This window comes from Oreochromis niloticus, linkage group LG18 (assembly GCF_001858045.2).
Source record: "Oreochromis niloticus isolate F11D_XX linkage group LG18, O_niloticus_UMD_NMBU, whole genome shotgun sequence".
Lineage (NCBI taxonomy): Eukaryota > Metazoa > Chordata > Actinopteri > Cichliformes > Cichlidae > Oreochromis > Oreochromis niloticus.
The window spans coordinates 31,496,258-31,520,651 of record NC_031982.2 but is presented as its reverse complement, the minus strand read 5'-3'; the positions used below and the strand labels follow the sequence as shown (position 1 = coordinate 31,520,651).

The window sequence follows — 24,394 nt, the reverse complement described above, 5'->3', positions numbered from 1 at the left end:
GCTAAGACTCTTATTTTTCTTCTTCAAAAACAGCCGGCACCCGTTTTCATTTGCTACGAACCAAGCAACAAGTGTCTCCCTCAACATCCCAACTCTGGTAACGTATGCATGAATCCCACTGGAATCAAGATCCAGTGGGTGTGGGAGTCGTTCACATAACGGAGAATAGGAGCTGACCGTGTCGCCTTGTTAAGAAACAAAGGAGTACTCAAAACTCTGGTTCCATTTGAAAAAGTGGGCCATTATTCTCAAGTCTAGCTCCATATATTTGGACGTTCTTGGTGCAGCTCTTCAGCTCACCTTCCTGTCTGGGGAAAAAAAGAACAAAACAAACGCAACAAAACATTTTAGCTCCTCCCCCTTTGGGGCAAACCATTTGTAGTTCGCTGCCGCTTACAAACAGAAGTTTTAAACGGCAGGAGGTTGGGGCTTCTGTGCCCAAGATCGCAATATTACAGTTATCTCCTCTGTCTGACACAATACACAGCAAAGAGTAGGAAAAAACAAAAAAGAAGGCTGAGCGTTTGGCTCATACACTTATGTCATCGTTAGAACTTTGGTCATGTTTAATATGTGAATTTGCCACTGTAATAGGTTACAGACAGAAAGAACAAGTCCACTGTAAATAGTTTTTAAACTTTCAAGCTGTTTTTCCCACTAAATGAAAGCAGAAAATGTGTCAACATGACTCTGATGGAAGATCTAAAACAAAAAGCAAGTTTACAGCAGCTTAAAAGAAACTTTTAAAAAAAAAAAAAAAAAACTTTCTTCAGACATTTATTAAGCAGCTACTTTGAAGCATTATCAAATTAACTGTCACCAGGAGTCAATTCAGTGAGGGGAAGAAAAAAAAAAAGCTTATAAAGTCTGCTGACTTTGTTTTAAAAAGCTTCTTTCTACTTTGAGAATTGTCCCCGAGATTCAAATTTAGGAGTCTTCCGTTTAATTTTTTTGGTCCAACTAATAAAATAAATAGATAACGTAATCAGTGCCACATAAGAAGCTTTGTATACACAGTAAAGATATTCCTGCTAATATCAATTTATATCATTTTTTAAATCTGTGCTTTGTTTTGCCGTTTTTCTATTTTTCTACGTTCTGCTTTTCTCCCCCACATTCAAGGCCTACAACCTGCACTAGATGCTTTACTAATGTAACACTGTTCATCCATTTGTGGAAAAAAATGAAACCATAGTACAAAAAGTGTTATATAAAGCAGTTTACTGTGTCAAACACCTGACAACTCTGAGTTAAAGCCTCCTAATAAATGTGAACCTCTGAACTTCATAACGTAAATACAGAAAGTACAGTTCATTTGCTTTAAACACATAATAAATTCCTAATAGAGAACACTCAAGTGTCTGTTTATGGTTGGATAAAGCCAAAGAAACTTTAGCCAAAGGTTACACAGACACCACAAGCACTACAGATGTGACAGAAGAAGAAAGACCTTCCAGTTTGACAGTGTTTGAGAAAAGCTGACGGTGTGTTCGGAGCTCCCTAGTTTTCCAGCCTCTAATCCATTTTGCATGGTTAAACATTTTGACTGCAGTGGACATTCTACAGGAAATGACACATTTAATTTCCATAAATAGCCTCATCTCCTACAGCTGTGCTAATTATGGAAAAGATTACTTTACAACAAAGAGTGAAGAAAATCTCAGTACTTACTGGTAGGTCTGTGAAGGCAATACCTGCAGAGGAAGAGAGAAACAGTCAGCATGAAAGACAAGAGTACTTTCCATTTCTGCACACAGTGTGAGGCCACAGTTCGTCTGTTTACATGTGCTGAGGTAATCTGGTTACTGTCATCTTGCTGCAGTTCATAAATGTCACATAAGCGAGAAAGACTGTCTCCTTTCAGAGTGAAAGAACCCCAACAGATTTAACTGCGAACCCTGACTTCTTATGATGAAGGAAATTATCACTAGAGCATTACCTAAAAAATAAACATTTTTATAATTTAAAAATTACATTAAAGTACTACAAAGCCTTCACATTAAAAGCTTTTTGACAGATTTGCTGGATGCTTATATTATGAAGAACATACATACATATAAGCATATGTTTACATTGCTTTTACTATCGAGCTTTGTAACATTCCTTTGCTGTGCAGTAAAGTGGAAAAAATAATTTAAACAAAAAACCTCAGAGACATTTAATTAACAATAATGATTATTTAAAAAAAAAAAACAAACAAACAACACAAGACAATTCATAGAAACATACAAAACTTGCTGCAGTGGCCTCTGGTTTTGTGTTTGGCTCAGTAACAACCTCTGTAAAATTATTATAGCCATGTTTTTAAATTAGCTTACATCATGGCAAATTTTCTCCTCAGAAAATATTTTATTTTCCAATCCCATTGTGAGAAATGAATAACTACACAAATGTAATCAAAGGTCCCCTTGGAAGTCTCCAACTACAAAGCTTTGGTGAGTGTGGTATAAAAGGGACATAAGTGAGCCAATCCTCCATCTGCTGCAGGTTCTGGTCAGAGTAACCATCCAGCTTACAGTAGCGCAACAGGACAGAAGCAAGACTATTTTCAAAAGCTGCAGTTCAAGGCTCTGCAGTCTGAGATTCTTTTGGGGTAGGAGGTGGATAATATTACAGTCCAACAAAAACCTGGCCAGTGAGCCAGCCATTAGGGAAAAGATAAGACGGGAAGAGCTGGAGCTAACTGGTTAGCAGTAATTGAACTTTCAAAACAAGTGGGCAAGGAGTGGGAAAAATATAGTGGACAAGCGGGACTGCCAACTATTTATTTAAAAAAAAAAAACTGTTGCTCATCTCTCTCTTATTGAGAGAAATGCCATCTCTGTTTAAACATTTAAAAAAATAAATAAATAAATAAATAAATAAATAAATAAATATCGGAAACACTGCAGTCCTACTGCAACTTAATACACAGACCACTGCATGGCAGCATTATTGAGTATTATTTTCTGTACCTAGGCTGTGGCCATTCTTTGTGTAGAAGCAGGTGTTGTTGATGAGGTTAACGCAGCAGCCAATCACATCGCCTGTTGTAAACGTGGGTCCATAAGGTTGCCCGGTGCCAGACGAGCAGAAGGAGTGGCCGTCATCTCCATGGTAACCATAAGAGTGCTTGTCCCAACCTGCAGCGATGCAAATGAAAAGTGTGAGAACATGAGGTGAAAAGTGTTAAAACACAGCACTTGTTTGAATCTCAGACTCAACACAGAGACACAGACGGACAGACACACACAGCCCATAGGAGGGCTGAATGATAATGGTCATTGTCTCACAATATTAATATTCCTATAAGCCCACATTAAATGATGATATACGTTGCAGCTGATTAGTCACACAGAGTAACTTCTTGTGGTTGAACACAGTTGTGGGTTAGTTATATGCAAAGCCTATACACAACTTTACACACACCTGCTCACATGTTGTAGCTTTTACCTGTCACCAAGGGCCAGCGTTACAAACAGTGAGCTACTCCTACATGTGCTGTTGTTATAGCCAAGAACAGAATAACTGAACTGTCCACTGCAGCTACCGTCCCCGTTTTGTTTTTTTACCTTTTATTTATTTGTTTATTTCTGATATCTTTTCGCACTTCTCCCTGTATATCGAAATTTCCTGTTGCTCCCTTTCCAACCAGTCAGTGACCCACCAACAGCATCATCCATGTCAAACCATGTGCCGTTGGGTTTCCTGGAGGAGTGTGAGCAAACCTGTGTAGGTTACATACCCATAAACCTCTGCAAAGCCAAATGCCTAAGCAAAATGATCCAAACACGGTGCCAAGCATTCCCTGTCACTTTCTGCATGTCATAATGGGCGAACTGGTATCAAACAAGCAGTTTTAACAGCTTTGTGGTTCCAGCCAACTAATAGGATGCATCTTATGGTGTTATGGCACTGCCTTTGTGCCCGTTTGTGTGGGAATTTGCCTGCATAGAGGGGTATGCAACATATGCAAACATGTTTACATGCAAGAACAGAAGATGCATGGGGAAAACAAACAAACAAACAAACAAACAAACACAGCAAAGATCACAAAATAGCATCAAACACACAACCAGTGGGTGTTTTCATTATTGTAAACACGGTTTCTCTGTAATTTTTTTTTTTTTTTTTTTTTTTTTTTTTTTTAAAAACAGCTCCACTCTTTTCAATGACTGGCTGAGAAACCAACAACAGCACAAGCACGAATAATCTACAGAGCAGCTGTTAGTGGTACCCCCCGGTAATGCTTAACAACTACAACATAGAGATGATGCTCAATACAAGACCAACACACTACCCTAAGTCTACCTTTAGTTACAGACTGCAGTGTACACTGCTCAGTATTTATTTACTTACTTATTTGTTTTTAGAAAATCTAAAGCAATACATCAGTTTAAATTACTCAGCCCTAGGGTCAGAAGTACAATGTGGCCCCTGTAAGTATTGTAAATATGACTGAACTAGAAGCATACTGGCACTGATGACACAGAAGATCAAAAACACAACATAATGTTTTCAAAATTTGTTTTGTGACAAATCACACCAAAAGCTACGCTACTGAGGAGGACAACAGTGCTGTGAGCAGGCCGCCAAAATGGTTAAAATGCAGTGTGATTAAACTGGAGACGCAGTGTCAAAGCCTTTCTGAAGGAATCTTGCCACTCAGCAGCAAATCCCTCTGGAAACATATTTAGGAAGTGTTATTTAAATTAAACTTCAATATTAATGGTCACATGTGTAGAATCATCAGTAAAGTCTGATTTTAATTCATGCCCTAAAACATGGTCATAAAAGGATTTTCATCTTTGCTGTGGGAGAGTTCTCCCAGATTTCAAGTGGGGATTCTCTGAGTGCCGACTCTCTTCTTTTCTAATTATTAGATTTCCTCAAGTAAGACATGAAATAAAAGCTGTCAAACAACAAAATGGCTGGACCAGGATGCTTCGTATCTGCTGAAAGTTTAACCCAACTCTAACATTTGTGAGTGTTTACAGACATTTCTCTATCACCAAACTTTATTAAGCCAGAAATTCGCATTTTCAGTCTAAAAATAGACATGCGACGTCATAATTCCAATGCTTCAGTAAACACTGGTGTAATATCATGACCTGGATCAAGAATCACACAGTGCTGAGAGCAGTAGAGCTGAAATATCCTCACTTAAAACAGAAAAAAAGGCAGATGTATGTGTCCACACCTACACCCACAGCCCTGTACTGTGAGCCAGCAAGCACAAACCTGCAACAATTCAATGCCTTGCTCAAGGACACTATGGGAACTGAACCTGGGCAATCGGAATTCTCAATCAGTGGAACAGCTTGCTGTTGTTTTCACGCTGACTGCAGAAAGACATAGCTCATTCAGTTTCTTCCAGAAAACTGGATGTACTCCCAGAATTGGGAGATTTTTGTGTGCCATTTTTAACCTTCAATTCTTTGTTTACACTAACCTTCTGCAGACTGCAGGCCATTTTTGATGTGATGCCCCTTATTTTACTGAAAATAAATATTTTTTTTTGTATTGAGCATAAAATGGAAGAAAGAAAATTACTGATGAGCAAAGGTTTAATGTGAACAGAATACCTGTGTGTATTAAAACCTGGAGTACCCAGTACTTGTTTCTCGGGAAGACGAAAGGGGATGCAGCCTCTGCTGCAGCACACAGGGCTTTGGGGCTGTTTTAACATTAGAAACCATGTGGCAGGATCCAGTGAGTTACTGCCGAGCTGCAGGATTAATCCTGCCGTTTCCACAGTCATCACTGCAGGACAGTACTCAACTCAGCAGCACTCTGGCATCAGTTCTTCACAATTACTGAGTTTTCATTAGCATCTATCCATCAGCTGAGACTTTGCGGTTGGCACTAGGCCTGCTGTTATCTTTGTGCGAAGAGACTGGAGCTCCTGGGTGGGTCCAGCTTTCAAACTGGTGGTGGGGTATCTGGGGTCCTGTTTGGCCTGATAACCTCAGGGGAGCGTAGGGTTGATGTCTGCAGCGTCCAATTAATGATGATATTGATGACATTTTCTTGTACCATCAACATTTACTGCCTCATGTTTTGGTTTCTGACTTCACTAAAACATTGAAACAGCTCAAAAAACCCAAAACAACAACTTTATTACACCTAATTGCACAAGTCTTTAAAAAAGCTCTTCTTGTTCCAACAGTCACAGATACAAGTTAATGATTGAGTGCATACACTGAGAATGCTTTTAAGGACAACACTTGTGTAATCAACAGACAATGAAAAAAAAAAAAAAAAAAAAAAAAATATACTGGAAGGGAGCATGACAAAGGTCAAACATCACCTTAGGATATACTGATTACACAGTGATAATCTTAAACTTTCCACCCACCAGAGGCCTGTGCTTTGCAGCAAACTGTGAGGTTAGCGAGGGCTTTCTGGTTTATAGAGTTGGATAACAGCTTACATGAATGCATCGCAATGGTTGGTTAAGCTAATTCTTACGTCTTACCTGCTTTGGCGAAGGTTATGTCTGAGATAACGATCAACATGTTGGAAAAAACAAACAAACAAACCCTGGCCAAATAACATTTCCATTTTAAGAAGATCCCACAGACATCAGTGACAGTCTTTTGGGCAGCTTTAGGAATTTTTACAGACCATTTACACAAGGGGGGGGGGGCACGTGTCCTCCACAGCCTCACAGGAAAAATATATTTCTATAAATAAATAATTCAAAATATAAAATACAAATTTCAGCTAGTGATCGTGGTTGTTCATAGGCTGGTGTTTATGTTGGTAATGTCTGTTTTTGTATAATTTATGAGCTTTTAAATGATTCGTTAACAGACTTATTTCTTTTGACATCCTCTGGCAGTTTCATCAAAGTTAAGATGCTTTAGGCCACTATGAGTAAACTAACAAGAAATGTTCATTTAGCCACTTTCAATATCCACACAACACCTTGGCCTGAACTATACATAAATGCTCAGTGGAGTATTCTTTCCTTGCTCCTCACTCAAGAGCTGCACAACATGTTACTGAGATCTCTGGATATAAACCCTTTGGCTTGTCCTGACAGGTATCAATTCTCAACATAGGAACTTAGCTTAAATTTTTCCATGCTGATTGCAACCAATTTCAATTTTATTTCATTTTTCTGTAGGTCTTTGTATAGCAACATAATCCTAAAACAGGTTGACTAAAACGTTAAAGCCTTATTGACCTTATAGAAGATATGCCAGTAAGCCTACTTAAGGATCTGAATTGTGTTTTTTTATATTATTTCTTTTTCCTTTCTTTTTTTTTTAAACTAACAACCACACTGAACGGACTCAGTCACAGCTCCAACCAGTTTATCCGAAACAAATCTCTAGTAGTTACGTTCAGACAAGATGACACCCATAGAAATCCCAGACATATCTGGTGCAGAATGTAACAGATAAAGACACCAAAAGACAGCAGCAACAAATGCACAAAACATGTCAACTTACCAGGGAGTCTGTTCATGTTTACACCCTGAGCTGAGAGGCCGATACCCATGTACCTATAGGACAGACAGGCAAGAGTTAAGCTGTGCATTTATGCAGAAAGAGACTGAAGAAGCCATTTTACACATGTAAGCTGAAGTCAATCATGCCACAGACATCAACCATAGCTCATCTCAAGCTACATTCAACATGGTAAACACCAATTTCTCACATACGTAATCTCATCAAAATGCTGTCTGCCTAATTAGGTTAATGTTCAATGTAGCCAAAAGCAACGATTTAACTGAAGCTAACATTAATGTGGTTATTGATGAGTAACAGAAGTTATTAAAATTCAGTGTCATGGGATTGTAAATGTAGTCACCAGATCTGAAGTAAAAAAAAAAAAAGAAGAAAAAAAATGACCGGCTTCTTGCATGTTTTGTTTAGTAGTTGAAGAGAATGAAGCTGCCACTGATTTATATATCAAGTTTCTTCATTCAAAAATTGCATGGCTGTTCCATGCAAAACATTGCAAACCCCTACAAATTTGGCATCCTCAAAAAAGGCTATAAACAAAGGAATATTCAACACACACAATCTAAGGAATTTTTTTATTTATTTATTTTTTTTTAAATATACACAGTTTTGTTAACTTAATTGAGCATATTATAATCTTGTTTCCCCAAAAAATAAAAAAAACAAATCTACCTTTGTGGTATGAACACTGATTTGCTTGTGTGCATAGTCTCCCCCCCACATTGGCTAATTCTGAGTCAAGAAAACAGATTTAGACGCATTTTTCTGGCACATTTAAAGCAATCATTCACCAAACCCTATTTTTTATATTTGAATGGAAAATTATTACTTGAAATAATGAAAACAGCAGAATAATCATCACAAGTTAGTAGAGATGCAAGCATTTCTCTGTGATTGTAGTGCTGGAGTGACAGAGTAATTGAGATGTAAAGCAAAGTTGCTAGTCCAACTACGTTCTAAAAACTACTTCTGAAAATGTTTTAAACATTTGAACTTCTGAAACACATATTTAGCCTTGTGTGTTCTAAACACCATTATAGAAATCCAGTTAAATGTGAAGACTTTTTTACTTTTCTGGGGTCAAGCATGACCAACTGGTTACAAACAACCAGGGAAAGCCTGACGTCTTACAAATGAACCTCAGGCACTTTGAAGATTTTAATCATGTTCACTATTTTGGAGTCTTCTCGTACGAATTTCTAAAATCCTTATTGATGTAAAAGGCATGTAGTACCTAAACATGATGTGTGACTTTTAAGATAATGGATAACCAAAGAATTCATTACAGTTTACAGGCTGGAGTCTAGAACAGTTAGAAAATAATTTCCTAAATAATCATTTTACAAAGGCGTTCCCAAACATTGCCAAACACCAAGTAGGTGTATAGACCCTTTAAGAATTTTAGGCATGACCCAAAGGAGAATAAAAATGAAATTAACTGGAGGACATACTTTAAATAATTTCTGATTGAACACAAAACAATGTAAGAGGAAAAATCAGGACTTTCTAGAGAAGAGAAACTGAACTGCTTTATCTCTACCTCCCACTCTCATAGGACCAAACAACAATTACACTCCACAAGGCAAAACGCTGCAGGATTACGGCTCATGTAAACCCAGATTAGACTTGTCACTTGTTTGGACTTTATACTTTCAGCAACTATCCACTTTGTAAAAACAACAACAACAAAAAAAAGGTTTATCATTCCCAATGAGAAGTTCATCAGTCATGATAAATGAGTGTCACAGGCATGACTATTGTCAATAACTTTACTAGTAGTCCCCTGATAATGGGAAGGGGAAAAAACAAAACAAAAACAGAAAAAGCTGTTCTTTCATTTTCTAAACCTCACATGCCTTAGCAATGCTGCATGAGCATTAGTGCACAGTACAAGGGCACTACAAGTTTAATGCCAACATCCTTAAATAAGGATGTCAAGGTGGTGACATTGAGCAGTCCTAGATTATTACTGAAATGTGCAGTTTGCTATTGACATATCAAAACATGAACACACCAGCGTGCACAGATGGTAGAGCCAATTTCATTCCTATGACTGTTTTTTTTTTTTTTTTCCTCCAGTGTTCAACTATTTACCATCTCCCCTTGGTCACCTAGCCTCGAACTTATTGCTACATTGACGGATTCCTTTGAGCCCTTCTGCGACTTTAACCATCCGACACCAAGCAAACGGAATAAAGGTTGGATGTACCAACTGTGGGTCCCACACTGATTTGTGAACGCCTGGTATGAATACTTGTTTTTCACATTTTTGCCAACACAAACTTAGAAAAGTCCATTTGTAACCACAAGGATTGCCCCCTGGTGGCCATTAAAAAGAATGCAGCTTTAAGGCACTTTGATTGGTTTCAGTTTCTAGGACCGCAGCGCTATGCCTATCTTTAATACGCCTCTGTCAGTGCGCCCCAGGGCAGCTGTGGCTACAATGTAGCTTGCCATCACCAGTGTGTGAATGTGTGTGTGAATGGGTGAATGACTGAACGTAGTGTAAAGGGCTTTGGGGTCCTTAGTGACTAAGTAAAGCGCTATACAAATACAGGACATTTACCATTTAGTATATATGTCAACAATATTTGTCGCCATAGACTGTATCCTACTTGTAGACAAACAGTTGCCACTACTTCCTCGTGAACACAGCATCTTTCTCTCCTGCTGCAGACATGACTCGCTCTTCATTTGCTCTGTTCAGAGAAGAGTGAGGAGCAGCATCTGACAATGAGCTGCTTGTGCATTGCTGTAATGAGAGTAGCTTTGCTGAATGGGGCAAAATTGCACTTATTTTTTTGGAAGACATCGCAGGCTCTTAGTCAGTTTTATATCCAGGCTATCTATTAAATGTTTTACTCTAAAAGAAGTTTGAACAAATTGTAGGTCATTTTATTGGTTATTATTTGATACACTGAGTGGGCCACCACACCTAAGATCAAGTTTGTCTATTCATGGCCCCTCTTCTTATTGCTTTTGTCTAGTTTCAAACAAAAATAACCACAAATAATGCTGGTTGCCAGTTTGAAAATTTTTCGACAGTTTGCCTAACCACTTTATGAACCACTCACTGTCATCTATGAGCCCAAACTATTAACACTGCTGAAAGTAATGTGCATGTCTGGAATGTTTAGAGCTGGTCTTACCCATCTCTGCCTTTACTGATGATCTTCACCTCAAAGTAGTAGACCCCGCAGGCAGCTGGGATAGGGTGGGTGGCCCGCACTGATGCAGCATCTTTGGGTGTTTTTCCATGACCTTTAGGTTGCGGTAAAACACAGAAGTGCGCAGTTAGTACAAATGACTATAGTTCATGAGATACATGTGCTGAGTGCCAAGACACAGAGAGGCCTCTCTGCAGTTACTCTGGCTAAGGACCAAATATCACTTTAATTTAAAGCCCAGTTTACGATGTATGTAGGGTTTGTTGCCATGAGAAGCTGTGTAAGGGATTAAATCGCAAAGGCTAGCAATCATTAAGTCGGATCAAAACGTTTGAGAAGCACAAAACACACCTGACTAGCAGATTTACCCACCAATGGAAAAAATAGATATAAACTGAGAAAATAATGTCAGAGTTACATTGAGATTGGATCAGAAGAGAGGTAGGGACTCTGCAGAGACAATACACTATAAAAATTTTACAACCCAAGTCTGGATCTATAAATAAAAGCAGCCTGAAGGAAAATACTGGATGTCCCACTATTTGTCGAGATGCATTATTTTACTTGTAAGTACTGCATAATTTACTTTCCATGGTGACATATTTTCCACATTCAATGGTCTGCCATTAAGAATATGTGGATGAACATACTATAAAAACATATACAGGTTTGTATCACTCAAACTGTCCGAGTGATAGAGAAATATTATGCTAATATAACAGGTGACATTTTTATAAACACACAAGCAAAGGGTGTGTCGTTGGTGAGAAGATTGTCACTCCAAACGTCATGAATTTGAGCGGCTCATAATCTCAGTCTTTAAGGTTAACATTAGCTCAGGAAGCCACAGTGTAGAGCTATTAACAGCATCATGAAGGTTAAAAATCACATGTTTACACTGCTGTATGTTACTCAGTAGCTGTGTTTAGGTACTACAATAGATAGTCAAATAAACTGGTTTTTATTAATAAGGGTCTAAATATCATTAGAGAGGGAAATTCTCAGTTTGGTGAGGTATGCTGCCAACAGAATATCTGACAATATGCAATATATTTACTTAATGGCTGGTTCTTTATATGTAGGATATCAACAATAAACAGCAGCATCACTTGACCTGACTGCCTTCATGTAAAAACAACATACATTTACAAATGTATGTCCAGACCATAATACAGGCCCTGAGTTTACAATACAATTAGTCATAATTTAAAGATTTCTTTAAATGCTTTTGTATGTCTTAATAAAGACACTTGGTTACTTATCACAGTTAAGTTAATTTAATTTTTTTTTTTTCCCAAATACCCAGAACCACATTCAAATATAAAAAAACATATACTAGATGTAGATCAAGTGAAGTAAACACCTCACCTCCATTTCACAAATTTTCTACTGGCAATATGGCTCCCAGATCGAAAGAGCAATAGGAAAACACAACCATTAAAATTTTACCATGGCATGAAACATTATTTTCAATTAATTTATTAGTCAACTCAATCATTTAATCTTTATAATTACATAGAGTTTAAAGATGATCAGCTTACACTTCTGAACCCAGAATTAACAGTGGTTTCCATTTTTGGTAAACATAAGTCTTGAACTTATTAATCTGTAACCAAAATAGCTAAGCCATTAGAGTCGGGTAAATGAACCGATCAATAAATTAATCAGTACTGACTAAAAACAACGACCATGTTAATTATTAAGTGTGATTACAAATAACCTGTATTAATATAGCATTATCATTAATTACAGACATTATTACAGAGCGGTTAATTGGTAACACAGTGTTTACAGAACAATAACTTGTGTAGATTTTCTACTCTTCTTTTAAGCATTGTCTGTTATACAAACTTCTGCACAGTAAAGCTGTTTAAAACAGTTTTTGGGTGTGAGGTGTACAAATGTGAATTATATCACTGAGTAACACGAATGCTATTCTCTCTTGCTCTGATAACATTTTTCTGTTATTACTGTATTAACCTATGACACATTATTTTCTCAAATATAAAATTTATGCTTTTTGTCCATAAAATGTCAGAAAAAAGATAAATGGTGAAAAATGTGCGTTGTAATCTTCCAAAACTAAATCTTAACCCACCAAAGAATTATTCATTTTCTAGCCAACTACACCACTAAATATTAGCATTTAACCACGTGAATTGTGAATATGTGTATTTAAAAAATGTTTACATAACTGACATTTCAGTTTGTAAAGTATTTGCTATTTTACATTACAAATGTATTTTACATTTCTGGTAGGCCTTTGGACACAGCTGACATTTAGTTTCAGTAGAACTCACAGAACAATCTTTTCAGAGGGTTTTATATGAGAATTTATATGTGGAATTGGAACCACGACCATCTACCTAAAATCAAAGGGTTTCCATTTACAACTATGCCATTCTGTTAAAACATGGTTAATCACAGAAGGCCTGAATTTTAGAGCTTAACACTGCTGTTAGAATAAACTGTTCAGTAAGTGGAGAAATGCTCCCTGGAGGTCAGTACATGTAAAAGTTTTACAGTGTTTGAATGTTTAAGTTGCAGCTGCTGTAAGAAATTCAGGTGGATTTGTTGCACAAAGGCAGAACATTCTAGTTGCAACAAGGAAGAGTGAGTGCAGAGGGCCAGACAGACCCAGAATAGTAGTACACACCCAGGAAGCAGTTGCACCTTTAAAAAAAACAAAAAACCCAAAAAACTCCACTAGCCTTTTCTTGTAGGCCTGCACCAGAAAAAGAAAAGAAAAGAAAGAGAAAAAGCCCTCTTGGTAGCCTTGCTAAGAAACTAGTCCAACTATCTCTGCATATCCTATCAACACTAGCCACTTCACTGGAAGCCTAGCAGAGCCTCTGACCGGGCTAATCACGATATTTGACACAGCATTTCCTGACAATAATAAATAAAATAATGCTACATTAGCCTAACAGAGGGTTGTCAAGCTCTGGTTCATTTTGGATAACACTGAACGTTGTAATTTTGGCACTCAAACCATCAGATGTACTTTGGCTAAGGATGATTTTTTAAAATATATATTTCATAAGATAGTTCGCCAGGTTGTCTGTCGTGAAAGCTTCCCGTGACTATAAATGGAGCTGACAAGCTGTTTAACAAGGTAGCAGGAAGGCTAACAAGCTAGTAGGTCAATTTTGGCTGTGGCTACACCTCGCCAGCTGGTCGGGTTGCAAGATGTCCTCTGTCTTGTTGTTGGTGAAGCTGCTAGCTTAGCAGACTTTGTTTTTAGCCTCAACGGCAGTTGGCTTTGATCCGCTAACCGTCAAGCTAAGCTAACATGTCGTTAGCATTTGGTAACACAAGTACAGAAATTCCCGATTAAGGCTTTCTGTCATACCTTTATAGTGTACACGGAGGTTGTTCTGAGACAGTCCGATGTAGCTGAACTTGTCCTTCGGGCTCCAGGATCGGGGAAGTGGAGTCTCGTTTTCGTTAACGGCCGGATAGAGCCGTCGGAGCCGTTGATTGAGCTCTTTTTCCTGCTCGTTCAGAGCCGAGTCTCCGTGGACAACTACCGACATCAGAAACCCACCGCCGGATGACTGTCCAGACATGGCTACGACACGAGTTTTAGTAAACTGGCTTGTCAGCAACAAGCCAGAACCACTTGTGTCCGTCAGTGTCAAGTTTTAAAGGGGAGTTAGCAAAGCTAGCGAGCTAGGAAGCTAAGCTAATTGGCTTCGCTGGTTGTTGCAGAGAGGCAGCCAGAGCTGGTTAGCCGAACAGCTAACCTGGCTAACGCGTTTAGCTTGGCCAGCAAAGGCGAAGCGATAGCTGAAAATGGCTCAGGTTGACATTAGGTCTGACTAAAACACAAATAGAAACAAGAGGATGAGACTGCCCCACCGGATCTGAGCGAAGAAGTTTAAAAAAACAGGGAGCTAGTCGTTGCTGGGGGCAAAGTAACTACTAACGTTAGCCTAGACGGATCGACAAAGTATGATGAGCTCGGCTAGCCTCGATCTTTTGTTTGTTGTCGGAGCATTATCCGCTGATCTGATTGGCTGAGAACAGCTCCACTCACTTCCTATGGGAATGTGAAGTAAATACACAGAGTGAGCTAAAAACTATCTTATCAGTAGATTACAAGGTTAACACTGTCAGCAAGCCTTCATGATTAGTGTCATCATAATTGTTTTCAGTTTTTAAGCTCTATCATTACTGTTACCTTTTTATTGTTGATGTTTCTAAACTAGATTTGCATTTAATTATATGTTTTTCTTTTTAATATCCTATGACAATGTAAGGTGAAAAATCTATATGGTCTTAATTTGGAAGTTCTTTTTTTTCTCTTTTATCTACCACTTACTCCACCCTATCCACTTCTTTGGGTGGAAGCCAGAATACTCAGAGGGAACCCACAAAGACACAGAGAGAACATGCAAACTACAGGAGAGGCAGGAAAGGCTGGATTTGAACCCAAGACCTTCTTGCTGCAAGGTCCAGGTGCTAACCACCATGCTAACCACAATTTGAAGGTGTCACTTTAATTATTTATTTCAGTTTTAATAATATAAACAAACATACAAAGAGCTTTTGGCAACCATATGAAGGAAGAACTCCTATTTAACAGGAAAGAGACTTCAAGTCAGGCTTGGGGAAGGGCAGCTATCTGTGGTGATCAAGTAGGGGGATTAATGGAAAGGAAATACGGAAAAGAGGAGCATGGAGAGATAATAAAACAAAAACAAAGCTACTTTCAGCTACACCATATTCAAAAGTAGTCACCATGGCCAGTTGTGCTGCATGATTGATTGGGCCATGGTGGCTACCAAATACCCGGAACACCAAAGGGAGGTCTTGTCAGGATTCGTGGTTCAATTCACCTTGCATTTCCTCCTGGAATCAAACCAGGTATCTTACACTTGTTTGTCAAATATGTACACCACTCCACTATGGAACCACATGAATAAAAAACCCTGGTCCTCCACCAGCCCTACTCTGTAGCATTAGAAGGATTTCTCTCACTTGAAGGATTTTCAGAGAGCATATAGAGTAGCTTGATAATAATTAATCACAGTAAGCACCATATCTATAGATGTGCCTTCTTCTAGTTTATTAACAGTGTACTGCACATTAATTGCATTTTTATTTTTGCCTGCAGTCTCACACATGTTGACAGCCAGGGTTTTATTGGGGCTAATTTTATTTAATTTTTCAATTTTTGAAATCTTCATTTGTCGGATTTACATCTAATTACTACATTATATCAATGACTGTTTGCTTCATTAAAATACATTTCTTTGTTTACATTGATTTTTTGTTTTTTGTACTGTGGACAAGACTGAACCAGTATTACTTTATAAAAGATGATTATCAAATAATTGCTAACATGAAGAAGTTTATTTAGTCAAATTGCTTTTTTGGCAAATGTTTAAAGGATTTTCATCCAACTATGTTCAGTTTACATCCCTGTATTTCTATTTTTGCTGCACTGTAAACAGTGATGCCCCGGTAATACATATTGGTACCCTCATTGGGCAGAAGTTAAACATAATTACAGCACATGTAACTTGCAAACAGCAACTGAATGCAACATATAGTAGATTGCACAGGTAATAAAGGTGGAGTAAAGGTTGATACTAATGATGCTACGCTTAGGGTATAAACAAAAAGTTCAAAATCTTGATTAAGGTTGGAGTGGCGGGTTTTACCATTCAAATACCCTTCACCAACCCCGACCTCCACTAGGTACAAGTGTCCTTTCCTTCTCTGAAAAAATATTAGCACTTTCTTCAGAGTTTACTGTGCTTCATGTAATCGCTAACTGTTAAATAAACATGAATTTATTCTGCAATGTGTACTATGAATGTATCAGGTAAATTAAAAGACATTCTGGTATCTAAAAATGACCTCTTACCATTTTGTGTTGCTATTTGGCAGTGTTTTTCTGTTGTGAGAAAATGTTATGGGCTAATCAGGGAGGTGGTTGGGGTGGATGGTGGCTGTACAAACACAGGCCAGAGACAGTGAGGGGTAATTATGTAGCCAATGTTTAAGGAAAGGTGGTTTTTGAATTCAGTGTTAATAAAGTCGTATCTTATGATTAAAGTGGTCTTTTTATGTAATAATCTTTCCCTAACCTTGTATTTTTTTAAAGGGCCTATTAACATTACAGTAAAAAGGATTTAGCATCAGTGTTTTGAACTTTAAACTGACATGCAGCTAATAAAATTCCTATGAATTAACAGAATATTTTTGTGTGGGGCCTCTCTGGGTGTAGTTCAGCACTAATCCAGCCTGTTAGTTGATATTTTAATAGTTAAATTAAAGGAAACCAGCTCAGTCAAAACACACACAGACAGAAAGTAAAACAAAAGCTTGGCAGTAATACATAATTCATGCCTGCCAGTGAATGAACTAAAAACAGTTGTTTTAAAGATTGTGTTTTGTCTTGTTTTTGTTTCCAGCAGCTCTGATCACTGTTATAAACTAAAGGGGTTTTTTTTTGTTTTGTTTTGTTTTGTTTGGCTCACATGGTCTGTGAATGTCCCTCGCGCCAACATGTGGGAATGTTCATTGCATCACTAAAAAGGAATCTGAAATGATGTTACGCTCCCTGTAGGGAAGCAGTTGCTCACATTCACATCCCCTGGAAAACACACACATTAGGCCTTGGCTGTTTATCATCAGCAAGACGTGTGCCGTAGAAGCAGAATGGGTACAAATTGTGCTGGGAACAGCTCCTCAGTGTCTTAAACAAATGATTAAATAAATAATAGTGCAACAGAAATGAAAGCTCGGATTTGAAACCAGTGGGGAAAAATGTATTCATCTATAAACTATGAAGCTATTTATTCTATTATTGTTTTTTTAGAGAGGGATATTTTCACTTATCATCTTATATTCAGCAGCTCAAACACAAAAAGGCTAATGACACATCAATGAATCAGTATAAACCAAGAGCATAGCAAAATAAGCTATAAAAACAGTTTGTACAAGCAAAGTATTTTAAATCAACAGCAATATTTTACAGAAATAATGATTTCCATACATTGAGAATCTCTGGTTTGTGTATCCTTTTGAACGATATTAAACCAGGAAGTGAAAGTGATTAAGAATCTCTTTTACAGAATTTACCAGAACCCTCGAAAGTAAGAACAAAAGTCCACACAGAAGGGCTCTGCTGGGTTTGACCCTCTTCCTGTGTTAACCGAGCCACATCAAGGCTTAGCTTCAGTGCTTTTTTTTGTAATTTAATTCTGTATTTATCCATTATAATATTCCATATTGATCACATTTTAGTTTGTACTGATTTTACATGAAAATGTTCTGGGTGTTGCAAAATGAAGAGGAATAAAACTGTAAGAAAATAAAGAACAAAAGTTTCTAAAAAGGAATTCAGAGCAGAATAATCAAATAAAGTGGTATTTAAAGCTTGCCTTCTAACCACTGGTGACGCTGTGTAGAGCGATGTAATAAAGCCCCTGTATGTATGCATATGTATACGTCACAATATGCTGTTTATGCTTTTCCACTAATCAAATGAATTAAAACACATAATTAAAAATTTATGATTTTGTAGGTTTATGTGACTAAGAATCTGTACTTTATTGCATGATGTGAAATAACTTCAGTTTGTTTTTTGTTAGCACTTTTATTTTGTGCTTCTGCTTCCCATGCACAAAATGTTGTATTAAAAAACTTTATATTGTTTATATTTTATATATATGATATATTATTTATATGTCTATATTATTTGCCATTGCTTTCAGTTCTTAGTGGTAATTAACTTGACAGAACATAATATACTTCCAGGAGCACCTTTCACTTTTCTTTTGCTCTTTGTGGTGTAGAAGTTAACACACTCACTTGATAAGTAGAAGGTTGCTGGTTCAGTTCCAGCTGCAGGCACCCTTTGGAGCTGTGACAGGAATGCCACCTGGTGCCAAATCCACCTGTTCAACTGCTTATGCAAATATCTAATTAACCAATTCTTCAACTCAATAGATTGAGACTTTAACATGTGGTCAAGACAACTTCTGATTGACAATGGATGGATGGAACATAATAACATGGATGCCTGAACTGTTGATACAAGAACCAGGAGAACCAGAAGATTCTCATCATGCGGCAACTGCGTGATGTCATCATGTCAATATGGACCAAAATCTGTGAGAAGTAGTTTCAACCCCTTGCTCAGTTTATGCCACAAATGATTAAGGCAAAAACTAGTCTAACCCAGTAAAGTGTATCTAATAAAGTGGCTGGTGGTTGCATGTGCACCAGAAGAAAAAGGTACATATTTGCACTATTTCTTCTAGATTTCCATGTGTAATATAAGAAGATAGTCCGTGTCCAAGCAAATACAAAAGAGTTAAAGTTAAAATACAATTTTATATTTTAACATTTAAGAAAATGTTCTTAATTAAAGATAAATTCAAAAGTTTCATCCTGCATCTCTCTTGTGTGCATATCCAAAGGATTGAAGATTGAAGAATTGTAGATGTAGGAGGAATAAATTGTCGTATGGTCAGCAAGACAAGTTGTAAATAAAGGCCAGTGCATTTCTGAGTGTATGAGTAATGTTAAGATAAAAACATGAGTAATTCTGTAGTCAATTTTGCACTTTTAAAAGGTTTGTATTTGTATTATTATATTAAGGTAAAACAAAACATGCATCAGAGGTTCAAGATTATTTTAATAATCCACAAATTATAGCAGTGCAATGTTATTCACCTCATACACATTTATTAGCCCAGCTTGTTTTTGACTCGGGTCTCTCAGTCAGTTATCTCTCCAGACGTCTCCACTCCAGACAATACCAAGTAAGCATGAAAACATGACTGTTAATTTGACTGTCAAACTTACAGTGTAAACACTGCTGTTACACTTGCACCAAAATCTTAAACAACAGTCTGAGCTGGTCTGAAGCAGATTCTAACTGTTTTAATTAACAGAGATGGTCTGTCAGTTATCAGTCACCCCATTAGCTGACATCTTTTTGCAAGGATTAACAGCCTGAATAAAGACACTGGAAATAAAGACTTTTGCAAGGACAGGACATCCAGCAAAACCTCAGCAGTGAAGGTGGATGTTGGGGTGGATGGTCACAGCACCATCTGGTGGCTCAGACTAATAATACAGTACACTGTGAACAGACGTTAACAGCAGAGATCCCACGTCTTAAAAAACACTCTAGCTTAATGTTTGACTAATTATATCAGCTAGATCCTGCTTTTCCCTCTAATGTTAGTTATCAGCAAATATTATTATTATTATGCCTTCTTTTATTCTGTTTGAGGGAATTAATCATTTTAGCTGGCAGGGCTTTAATCGGAACAAAATGATTTGTCCCTCTGACACAGGCAATGAGTGTGTTTAAAATCAAATTTAAGATCTCAGAGACAATGTTTAAGATCTCTGCTGCTGATCTGCAGTTGCGTTTTACATATTATATCTCCATTAAAGGTACCTATTGTGTTTTTTCTCATTTTCTTTCAGATATGTACTGCTGCAGTGGCGGATGCTCGTGCCTAAACATGGCCAAAATTTCAAATGATGATGTTAGTCATGTGAAAGTAATCCCAATCAGCCAAAAGTTCAGGCTGATCTAAATACTCTGTCAGTTTTATTTTTAATCTTCACTCTGCATGATGACAGGATAGCTCTAATATGATCATCTCAGGTACACAGCTCTGGCTGTGACCACAGGAGCTGCACCCACCTTTGGTTCAAACCTTATGTTTGCCACTCATGCCACTCAGAAGAAAGCTGGCTGCTTAATACCTAACCTGATGTATCAGGGAATAGTTAAAGAGGACACCTTGTATGTAAATCAGCCACACCAATGTGGAGATGAGAACAGTCTATACATTCCTTTAGATTTTGAACTATAACGTCATAATGCATTAAATTAAACAGATTCCTTCAGAAGTAGTGTTTTAGTCAAAGCTATCTGACATTTTGAGCTTTATTAGGTAAGTGATTATCAGCCTAAAAATTGCACAAATTAAGATGTATGAGCTCCACTTTTATGCCATTCAAATAACAGTTCACATGGTTAGCTAGACAGTAACATCCCCATTAGTCAATTCTGGAGATCTATTGTGAAGCATGTTCAAAGCAAAGCATTGCCTGTTCATTTGGTTGCATTATGATGGTAAGCAGTCCCAGAACTCATGGCAGATACACTGGCAGAACCCATAGACCATGATCACGATGAGGCTGGCAGGAACCAGGCTCACCAGAAGCACCCCGAGTGTTGTCCTCTGCATTATGAGCAGGTAAACCCCCATAGGCAGGGAGCTAAAGTACAAGAGCCCCAGAACCCATACCAATGCCCGGGCTGAAGTCTGGCACAGGAGGGCTGCACAGTTCCACACCGTCCACCTCTCTGCGATGGATGCCATAGAGTCCAGACTGGATGAGTGGTAGTCCTGGTTTGACAGGTGAGAGCCATGTATCTGCTGGTAGGCATGGATGTCTTGGGTGGATATGGATGCTGGCGGAGGCTCCATGATAGTAATGACCACAAAATTAGGGGAGCTGCGGATGGTGGAGTAAGGGGTAGAGGAAGATGTGGAGGAGGAAGTAGATATCACAGGTGAATTGCTGCTCATCAGTGAGCTCAGGCGCATGGGGCTTAGGAGCAGTTCTGTAGTTGCCTCCTGGTGGAACTGACGGTTTCTCTGATTCCTGTTTTGGAGGGCCAGCTTTGCCACCAGGTTGGAATCATCCGACAGGTTGCTCACAGCTTCTCCCGGCAGTCTGGTGAGATAGCGACAAAACGGACACACCAAGGCATTGGGAGGCGACTCACCCAAGTCCAGGATCTTAATGAGACATTTGGAGCAGAGACGGTGGCAGCACTCAAGCACCTTAGGCCTTCGACTCCCCAGGTTGTAGGCGCAGTAGCAGATCTTACACTCCATCTCTTCAGTGCACAGCATGTCCACAAAGCCAGAACCTCCAACACCACCACCACTATCCTCGGGGTTTTGCATCTCTAGCATCATCCTGTGTTAAAACTTTATCCAACTCTAAGATCAAACGCAAAATCCAACCAAAAGCTCAAGTCCAAGCTCAGCACCAGCACTTTTCCCATAGATGGAGACACTGATGAAGGTCCTCTTCACTGAAGATCTAGGCTTCATTGCAGCTGTCTCCTAAAATGTGTGTGTGTGTCTGTGTTTCAATGTGAAGCGAGAAGAGAGACATGCGAGAAGGTGAAGCCCCTCGCAGGATTCGGCCTCTGGCGGTTGCTTGCCTCCAAGCAGTTGGGTTGACCGTGCTTCATTTGGAGTAAAAAGCCTTTCATGAGCTGCACAAAAAGGGGGGAGAAGGGTGAGAGACACTGAGAGAAAGACCTAAAGAGAGAGAGAGTGAGAGACAGAGAGAGGGAGGGAGACACATAACTGTTAACACAGCAAACAGAGGCGAAAGGACAACAAAGCAGAGCCTGTACAAACCAGAGCTGGAATTTTCGAGTCTGATCTTTTGTTGCTCCATGAAATTCAGCCCAATTAGTGACTGATGCACACACACACACACACACACACACACACACACACACACACACACACACACACACACATACACACACTACTGTATTCATGACTTCAGTGCACATTGCAGTGACTTACCTTCATTTCCTGAACACTTGCTGTAGACTTAACCACTAGTTGCCTACACACATCCCAACCTAATCCCAAATCATGTCCTCACCTTTAATAATTTACATAGCATGGATTAAATTTTTGCCTCTGTGAGGAAGACACACCCTCATAATGTGGCATTGTAAACACACAGCATAGATAAAACCCAGGTAACACACACAAACAGACAACAACTGCAGCTCCCTGTTAATGGTCTGCAAAAATAAGTGTGCATGAAAGGTTGAATGAGTTTCTATTTAAATAACTTTATCTGTGTTGTGCAGCACTTTGGTCAGCCATAGTGCTATATAAATAAACTATGGTATGGTATGGTGTGTGTGTTTGTGAGCATGGGTGTAAATATGCAAAATTATGTGCCCAAGTAAAAACACAAATGTGTTTTTTCATCCATCCCTACAGAAATGCCTGGTACTTCTCTAAACAGGTAGTCCAAGGAGCTTGGAAAGAAAAGTGTCTGGACTTCTTTAGGTTGCTTGAAGACGTTTCATCTCTCATCCAAGAAGCTTCTCAGATGAGAGGTGTCTAAGGAGCTTGGAAAGATCCGAGAAGCTTCTCGGATCTTTCCAAGCTCCTTAGACTACGATGACCTGGATGACTGGGAACCTTCACAGACTCTAAACAGGTAAATAACTTCTATCTTTATGAGTGTCACCATGTGTTTAATGACACTCCTGTCTCAGAAACAAAGATCCTGTGGAGGTGGGGGTGGATGATGGGTCCTGTTTCACATCTAGTAGATGACATGGTTTTATCTTTTTTAATCAATAAAGACACAAATCTTTCACAATCCTTTTAGCACTACCTAAATCTACACACATCTGTGACAAAAGCATTGGCTCAGATGTGTAATATGTAATACCATGCATAATGTTACGAAATGAGAACCTGTGTTTTCATTTAGTATTTCCTGTATTAGTGTCCAGTTATCAGGTTAGATGGGTGCAGATGGTTGTTTCAGCTATACGTTTTTGCATGAAATCTTATGGATTTGAAACAACAAAGAAAAGAGAAATGTCTTACCGTGAAAGACACCTATGATTTGAGACCAGGCCCGCTGATGCGAATATGTGTCACAATTGGTGAACTGGTGTGGACTGAAGGAGTGGACCCAGCAGTGGAAAGTGGAGCAGGTCATTGTTGGAGATCCCGGTTTGGCAGTGAGCTCTGATCTTGATTTACGGCCAGAACAGCACAGGCAGCAGAGCAAAATGGGTCAACGTCTCTTTGTAGATGTGAGCTTTCCTCGTTAAGATGGGCTCATTCTAACTCCATCGAGTGTGGTAGCCCAGCCTGCCATCTCTCACGCAGTGCCATTTAGCCGTTGTTCTGTTTGCCACTTTAATTATTAAACTAAGAAAACTAATGATAAGTGCCCATTAAAAGTCACAATCGCCTCACACAATAATTTCAAAGACTGCAACTAAACGGGTTTTGTGGTTTCTGGACTGGATTTACCCTGAAATGGCAAACTGGCACATGCAAAGGGAAAAGTTTGTCACAAAGATTACGGAAACTTTGATCTTGGTCATTATAATAAGTACAGTACTGTGCAAAAGTCTTGAGCCAATTCATGTATCAGGTCTTTGCTGGATTTTTTCCTGTTTTTTAAGGACATGACTTTGAGATACTCTTCATCTGCTGTAGATATTTATTTTTTAGACTTGGCATTTCTTTTTTGTGCTCCCCTGATCCATTCCTTTAAATTTTTTAATGACACACTGCACACCATGTTGAGAATCACTTTTCAGAAACACTTTTGTTGGTGCAATAATATAATGTTATGTCTGTCAAACTGTGTTATCTTTGGGATTTTCTGCAGAATCAGCTGAAGAAACAAATTATATGGTTCTGTAACAAGCTGATGATACAAAGCTTGGTGTCTGAAGGTACAACTTCATCCCCTGAGTGAGATGGATGTTTTTGTAAGTTCAGTTTGCAGTTTAGTTTGCAAAAAAAAAAGATGCATTTCTTTGAAATTGTCAGGCACAAGGATGATGGAAGGAATGAAAAAGGCTCCAATGTAAAAAACAAAACAACCTGGTCTGTAGCTTTTGACAGCTCTGAAGCGCTTGCAACATTTTGTACCTCAGTGTTAAAATATAATATGTTTTTTGTTTTGTTTTTTCTTTTACTTAAAGCT

General features: G+C 38.4%; 3 protein-coding genes across 5 annotated transcripts in view; all 3 read right to left on the bottom strand.

The window, feature by feature from the left end:
* ranbp9 (RAN binding protein 9) overlaps positions 1-14,650 on the bottom strand; it is a 30,587-nt gene extending 15,937 nt beyond the window's left edge. Inside the window, exons 1-5 of one of the 2 annotated variants that reach the window (XM_005464378.4) lie at positions 13,974-14,650; positions 10,604-10,715; positions 7,440-7,492; positions 2,955-3,122; positions 1,672-1,694 (exon numbers count right to left, since the gene is read on the bottom strand). In XM_005464378.4, the coding sequence (XP_005464435.1) occupies positions 1,672-1,694; positions 2,955-3,122; positions 7,440-7,492; positions 10,604-10,715; positions 13,974-14,190 (573 nt within the window). In that variant the 5' untranslated portion in view covers positions 14,191-14,650. The remainder of the gene's footprint in view (positions 1-1,671; positions 1,695-2,954; positions 3,123-7,439; positions 7,493-10,603; positions 10,716-13,973) is intronic. The other variant, XM_003459076.5, reaches the window with a different exon arrangement.
* LOC109195563 (tripartite motif-containing protein 16) overlaps positions 1-24,394 on the bottom strand; it is a 1,176,058-nt gene that overhangs the window by 128,612 nt on the left and 1,023,052 nt on the right. The gene's annotated exons all lie outside the window — the stretch shown is intronic.
* rnf182 (ring finger protein 182) lies at positions 19,270-23,381 on the bottom strand. Of its 2 annotated transcripts, none has more exons than XM_025900353.1 (2): positions 23,275-23,381; positions 19,270-21,945 (listed from the first exon to the last, which is right to left on the bottom strand). In XM_025900353.1, the coding sequence occupies exon 2, from the start codon at positions 21,592-21,594 to the stop codon at positions 20,731-20,733; it is 864 nt and encodes a 287-aa protein (XP_025756138.1). In that variant the 5' UTR covers positions 21,595-21,945; positions 23,275-23,381; the 3' UTR covers positions 19,270-20,730. The 2 variants fall into 2 exon arrangements, with proteins under 2 accessions (XP_025756138.1, XP_005464434.1); XM_005464377.3 differs by having other exon boundaries at positions 19,270-21,899; positions 23,275-23,354.

Bases quoted from the DNA above. Each gene is read 5' to 3' on its own strand.
- rnf182 (XM_025900353.1), bottom strand. From the start codon at position 21,594: ATGATGCTAGAGATGCAAAACCCCGAGGATAGTGGTGGTGGTGTTGGA.